At 55.2% G+C, this 6,317-nt stretch overlaps 1 protein-coding gene across 1 annotated transcript; it reads left to right on the forward strand.

The window, feature by feature from the left end:
* The first annotated feature begins 295 nt into the window (after positions 1–295).
* On the forward strand, positions 296–3,574 carry Dlx1 (distal-less homeobox 1). The gene is made up of 3 exons (XM_013030227.1): positions 296–1,156; positions 1,805–2,004; positions 3,210–3,574. The coding sequence occupies exons 1-3, from the start codon at positions 844–846 to the stop codon at positions 3,462–3,464; spliced, it is 768 nt and encodes a 255-aa protein (XP_012885681.1). The 5' UTR covers positions 296–843; the 3' UTR covers positions 3,465–3,574.
* Positions 3,575–6,317: the final 2,743 nt, after the last annotated feature.

Here is a 6,317-nt window from a genome sequence, read left to right on the forward strand (position 1 = left end):
GCCCCTGGGAGCGGCGGCGGCGGCGGGGCGGCGGCCGAGTGAGTGAGTTGGTCCGGAGGGTCCCTAAGTTCCAGCCCCGGGAAAGTGGCCGCCCGGCGGACGGGGCCTGGGAGGAGGCGCGGCTTGGAGGGCGCTGAGCTAGGCACAAAACGCTCTGGAGGATCGCTGTCAGTCGCCTGCCTTGGGCGCCCCCCAGCGCGCTACTCCGAGGTCGAAAGGCAGTGACCGGCGTCTGTCACGGTCCTAGCTCAGCATGGGACTTGGTTGGTGGCGACCCGAAGTCGTCCCAAGTCCTAGGTGTTGGGGGCGGGCGAAGGGTGGGTACAGTAGTGGGGAGGGCCACAGCGCGGAGCGGCTGGTTGGTTTCCGGAAAGGAAAGCGTACAAGGGAGGCGGGGAGGCTGAAGATCTGGGCCTCGGAGGTGCCAGCGCGGATGCTCAACCCGTTGTGCGTCTCGCACCGCGCGCTCTCTCGCAGAGGAGCCCCGGCCGGGAAGTGTGGACCCGTCTCTCCCCAGGCCCGGTCGAGTTCCCCGCTCTAGTCCAGCGGAGCCGGAGCGTCTCGGACCAATCCCCGGTGATTATGCAAGACAGCCGACCAATCAGCTCCTCCAGCTCATGAATATTTATGACCTTGGCTAAGTCAAAGCTTTGAACCGAGTTTGGGGAGCTCGGCAGCATCATGCTTAGACTTTTCAAAGAGACAAACTCCATTTTCTTATGAATGGAAAGTGAAAACCCCTGTTCCGCTTAAATTGGGTTCCTTCCTGTCCTGAGAAACATAGAGACCCCCAAAAGGGAAGCAGAGGAGAGAAAGACCCACACCCAGACCCCGCGAGAAGAGATGACCATGACCACCATGCCAGAAAGTCTCAACAGCCCCGTGTCGGGCAAGGCGGTGTTTATGGAGTTTGGGCCGCCCAACCAGCAAATGTCTCCTTCTCCCATGTCCCACGGGCACTACTCCATGCACTGTTTACACTCGGCGGGCCATTCGCAGCCCGACGGTGCCTACAGCTCGGCCTCTTCCTTCTCCCGACCGCTGGGCTACCCCTACGTCAACTCGGTCAGCAGCCACGCGTCCAGCCCCTACATCAGTTCGGTGCAGTCCTACCCCGGCAGCGCCAGCCTCGCCCAGAGCCGCCTGGAGGACCCAGGTATGTGCGCTTGCCAGGGAGAGAAGGAAAAGAGGAGTCGAGGGAGAGGGAAGGAAGGGGTAGGGGCCGAGAGCGAAGGCTGGAGAGAGGGGCCGAGAGAGGTAGGGGGGAGGGAGGGCGCGGGAGCGGTGGAGGTTTCAGATATCAATCTATGGATCCTTGTCATAGCAAAGAAAAAAAATAAAAATAAATCCACCCAATTTACAACTATCCAGCAAAGGATAAACCCGAGAGCGTCTCCTGGCACCGTCTGGGCCTCTGGGCGGCTCAGTGTGCCGAGCACACAATGCCCTGCTGGAAAACAGAAACCCACACGTGCACGTATTAGTCGCGGTAATTATTTATTGCGTAGCGCTATAAACAATGTATGCAATTAAGGGTAATTAAACCTCAACTACCGCCTGCAAAAAATAGCAAACTTTCTCTGCAGAGGCAATGGCTGCGTTCTTGGGAATGGCCCCGTCCCGGCTGCAGCCGCTAGGCACAAGTGTCCTCGGACTTTGGGGGCGGTGGAACCCTTCCTAGGCTTTCAGAGTTTCTTGAACCTTCTCTCCCTGGTCCTGCGTCGGCCGTCCCGCTTCCGTCTCTCCGCGCTAAAGGCAACCCCCCCGCATTAACGACAGCTCCCCGCTTCTGCCGTCCCTCCAGGGGCGGACTCCGAGAAGAGCACGGTGGTGGAAGGCGGCGAAGTACGCTTCAATGGCAAGGGAAAAAAGATCCGCAAACCCAGGACAATATATTCCAGTTTGCAGTTGCAGGCTTTGAACCGAAGGTTCCAGCAAACTCAGTACCTAGCTCTGCCTGAGAGGGCGGAGCTCGCGGCCTCCCTGGGACTCACACAGACTCAGGTACCTCGCCGCCGCCCAGCAGGCGCCCCGCGCCCGGCCTGAACTCGGGGTGCTTTTCTTGAAACTCCCCGAATCCCCTGGAAGCATTTCGTAGGTGTTGGGCCTCACAGGCGGGGTGTCGCTCGGCGTGTGTGTGTGTGTGTGTGTGTGTGTGTGTGTGTGTGTGTGTGTGTAAGGGACGGGGGGAGGTGGAGTGGGTGTCCACTCTGGCCTCCAGCATCTCCCCGTCCTCCCTCATTCTCTCTGCCCTCGCTCGGTCCCTGCTTCTCTGTCCACCGACGACGTGTCGGCGGCCTGGTTCTCCCTCCATCTCTGGACAATCTGATTAGGGCGCCGGAGGGATGTCCCTGGAGGTTTTGTTTGGGGGATTCTGAGGTCGCACGTGCCCACACAACCGGAACAATAGAAGCAGGACTTAATCCCTCCTTCTTCTCAAAGTGTGTGGCTAATCACACCGGGCCTGGGCCCGCGCCCGCGCCCGCGCCCGCGCCTCTCTCTCTCTCTCCTCCTCCTCTTCCTCATTCCCGTGCCGCGGCTAGGGAGATCCTTCTCCCCAGACCCTAAAGAAAAAAAGGGGACTTTCTTCCTCAGATTTCTCTAGAGCTCATAGGCATTGTGACCGGCTGGCGCGGGTTTCCAACGTCCAGTCCGGGATTTGGAATGGAACTGGGGGCAGCAAATAAACCCTAGGGGAAAGGTTGGTTTGAGTTCAAAGAAAAGTTCAGCAGAAATATTGGGCCTCCACAGTGGGTCTCCAACTCGCTGAAAGGCAGGAAGACAACCGCAAAGAGAAGGCTGTGGATTTGCCAATACATTTCCTCCTCTCCTATCTAGGGGTTTTTCGAAAATATCTTTATTAAGATTGCTACTGGAATTGGGTGGTGTCTGCACCATGGGCAGACCTGAGCCGAGGTCTCACAGAGCTGGCAAAGACCTGTAACCTCTGCGGCCTTTATCCCCGGACCTCCATGATCCTCCTCCACCCCCACCTTTCTCTCTGGGAACCGCTCCTGTGGGCCACCATCAGCCTGGGGTGGGAGATGGCTAGCTAACTGGTCTGTGATTCTCGTGGAGAGGAAGTGTCTGTCTCTGCTCCTCTAGCTGGAGCTACCAGCTAGCCCAGACCCTAGGTCTGTTTTCTCGTACAGTCCCTTCTTTCCTCCCAGGTAGGTTCAGCATAATGACGTTGTTGTCCGATCTTGCAGGTCAAGATCTGGTTCCAGAACAAGCGCTCCAAGTTCAAGAAGCTGATGAAGCAAGGCGGGGCCACTCTGGAGGGCAGTGCTCTGGCCAACGGCCGGGCGCTGTCCGCAGGATCTCCGCCGGTGCCGCCAGGCTGGAACCCTAACTCTTCATCGGCAAAGGGCTCAGGCAGCAGCGCGGGTTCCTACATCCCCAGCTATACGTCGTGGTACCCTTCAGCGCACCAAGAAGCTATGCAGCAGCCGCAACTCATGTGAGGTTGCCAGCCTGCACCTACCCATCTCCTACCCGTCTCCTTTGCTCCAGGCCCCTCCTGTCTCCAGGTCATCTACCCTGTCCGCGTGCCCTGGCCTGGGAGAGGAAGGGCAAAGAGGGAACAAAAGGAACCGTGAAGCCCCGGAGGCCTGCCTGCCTCCCTGCAGCCCCTCGAAGTCTGACCCAGCAACTTTCCAGCGCCCATCTCTAGGCCCCAACCTGTCCTGGCCCACGCGGTGACAGCCGTGTGAGACCTAGACAGCCATTCTAGACAGCCTAAGCCACGAGACAAACCCGCTGCACCGGACTCGCCGACTCTCAGCTTTGTGGGACTATCAGGAAAAAAAAACACAAACAAAAACAATGTAGAAAAAAAAAGCAAAAGCTTTGTTCTGTCCGTCTCTTGAGTCTCCTTTTTGCTCTGTTTGTGCGCTGAGTCAAGGTCCTCCTACGTCTGCTGTCCTCATTCTTCGGCCTCAGCAAAAAGTCACCAGGTCTGAGCCACACACGGCCCGCTGGGCCGCCCATTTCCGTATCCTGGGACGTTTTGTCCTTTCTGGCCTTTTTCGGGGCCCTGCCTGACCATCAATGTCATTTGTTTGGGAACTGGGGGAAATTGGAGGGAGGGGTTTTATTTATTGAAAAAAAAAATAGACTTGGTCTGAGGTTGAGTATTGGCCAATTTGAAGTTCTGTAGGGTGTGGAAAGGGCAGTGTCCAAATGCACTGTTTACCTTAAACCCACCCGGAAAAAAAAACCCAATAAATAAGGAAGACATAATGATTTTTAACTTATACAATAACTTTTGTACTTCACTGGTCTAGAGTGGTTGAAGCAGAATGATTTGCATTTTTTACATGTCTCATATTTTCAAAATAATAAATAAAAGAATGAAAACAATAAATACCAAAATGAAGAGATAAAGTCAACATGGTTTTGTCATTTCCGGGGAATGTTTGGATGCTTTGCCTGGACAACATGGAAAGTCCTAATTTGAGTAGAAAGAAAGGACCCATGGGCAGCGGAAGAAAACAGACAGGTGTGAGCAAGTGGTCTAATGCCAGTGAGCTTTAAAGCCAGACAAAAGCAGCTTTACACCAACCCCCAGCAGCTTGACCACAGAGTAATGCCAGTCACCACCCTCAACCGTACAGTCTACAGTGCAGAATCAAATCGCTGTATATATTATTATTGTTATTATTATTATTGTTCTGTAAACATGTTGCACAAGTTTAGCCTCTTTCCGTTCTGTTGTGTGTGGCTGTAAAACCCAATGCTTTGTGAAATGAGAATCTTGACATTTTACTTGTGAAATTGGAAAATGTGACCAATTGAAAACGGTGTTTTGTGTTCTCTATGTCAAAGTTTAGTTTTATATTGAGAATGTTAACTTATTGCTTTGTATCTTGGGGGGGGAGAAAGAACTTTGTAAATAAGTTATAAAGTTTCTTTGAGACAGTAAAATTATGGTTTCAAGAAAGTATGGCTGTCTCCTCTACTGGGAAGGGGAAGACGGCGTTGGTCAGTCTCCTACCTCTGGGTACAGGTAGTCTGGGTACAACTTCTTACTTAGGACAGATTGGAGGCTTCTGGCTCCATAAACATATGGACCTGTAGGGTGACCCAATGGGCATCTTCTTGCCTCCTTCCCTTGGCCTTCAAGGTGTCTGATGCCACCAGAGTTGCAGGAATGGGGAGAGTGTCTCCGGAAACATTGAGGGAGAGGATTCAAACAGGTGTGGCAAGGCAGAGAAGGGGCTGTGAAAACCAAAGAACAGGTGAAGACCCTCAGAGATGAGAGGAGAGGATCAGCCCCGAGACTGGCATTCCTTCCCTGCCTGGAAGGAAAGTCCTCCTTTTGAAAGCCTGGACGCAGAGACTCTGGGCTTTCCTCCTAGCCTCCACCCGGATCTGGCCTCTCCACTTTTGCTTGCCTGGAGGCACTAGAACTCGACTCGGAAAGACACAACCAGACTTCCAGACAGGAGCCGGAAGGACTGGTCTGTCAGGCGGGTCCCCCCGCCCCATCAATCAGTGAGCTCTAGGGGGTGAGGCGCAGTCACCGGGAGATACCAGGGCCCCTCCACGGGGAGAAAAACCAGCTCTTAGGGAATGATTAGGAATTTAGGTGACTGGCTGGAACTAGAGTTAACCAGAGAGACCAGCACAGCACCCCATCTCCCGCCACGAAGTCCCAAAGCAAGGCCATTAATGGGGGCACTTCTACTAGAGCGCTGGCGCTAAGTTGGCTCCGGAAAAACGCAGGTTGCAAAAGACTAGAGACCTGGTGGACTCCTCTGGTCTGGTAGCCCGCACCGTAACTCAGCCTCAACCCCAACCCCAGCCCCCAGACCCCACAGGAGAGGCGGCAACCTCCTCAAGTTCTGGGTTCGACAAGCAGTTTTGCACCCCTCCCGCTATCCTGGCACCCGCCTTCCCGGTAGGCTGCCGGCGGGGGATGGCCCTTCGCCTTTGGGGGGCCCCCTTCCCGCGCGCGGTGGGGAGCAGAGCTGGGAAGGCAGTGATCTGTGTTGTGACAAGCACCCATTTTTCAATTGGTGCTGGTGAGAGATCAGATGCGCCGGGCTCTTCCGACGCCCTTTGGGAAGGGGAGGAGGAAGTGGCAGGGCTGGTGGGGGGCGGTGTAATGGACGGAGCAGGGGAGGTGGGGCGGGATAAAGCCTGGGACCTCACACCGCTTCTGGACCTGAAATTGTGACCTGTCCTCTCTAAGCGGTAGTCGGAACCGAGATCAGACCTGGGTTACTAGGGTTCGGACTGCCGGTGAAGGACCGGCCTCAAAGCACAGAGGGAATCAATTTCTCTGGCTAGGCTCTGAGTGTGGGCAAGGCTTC

The sequence above is a fragment of the Dipodomys ordii genome, unplaced genomic scaffold (genome assembly GCF_000151885.1).
Source record: "Dipodomys ordii isolate 6190 unplaced genomic scaffold, Dord_2.0 Scaffold5, whole genome shotgun sequence".
Lineage (NCBI taxonomy): Eukaryota > Metazoa > Chordata > Mammalia > Rodentia > Heteromyidae > Dipodomys > Dipodomys ordii.

Excerpts from the sequence above, each read along its gene's own strand:
- Dlx1 (XM_013030227.1), top strand. The coding sequence starts at position 844 with ATGACCATGACCACCATGCCAGAAAGTCTCAACAGCCCCGTGTCGGGC. Across the intron at positions 1,157-1,804 it reads GAGCCGCCTGGAGGACCCAG|GGGCGGACTCCGAGAAGAGC; the intron begins GTATGTGCGCTT and ends CCGTCCCTCCAG. Across the intron at positions 2,005-3,209 it reads TGGGACTCACACAGACTCAG|GTCAAGATCTGGTTCCAGAA; the intron begins GTACCTCGCCGC and ends CCGATCTTGCAG.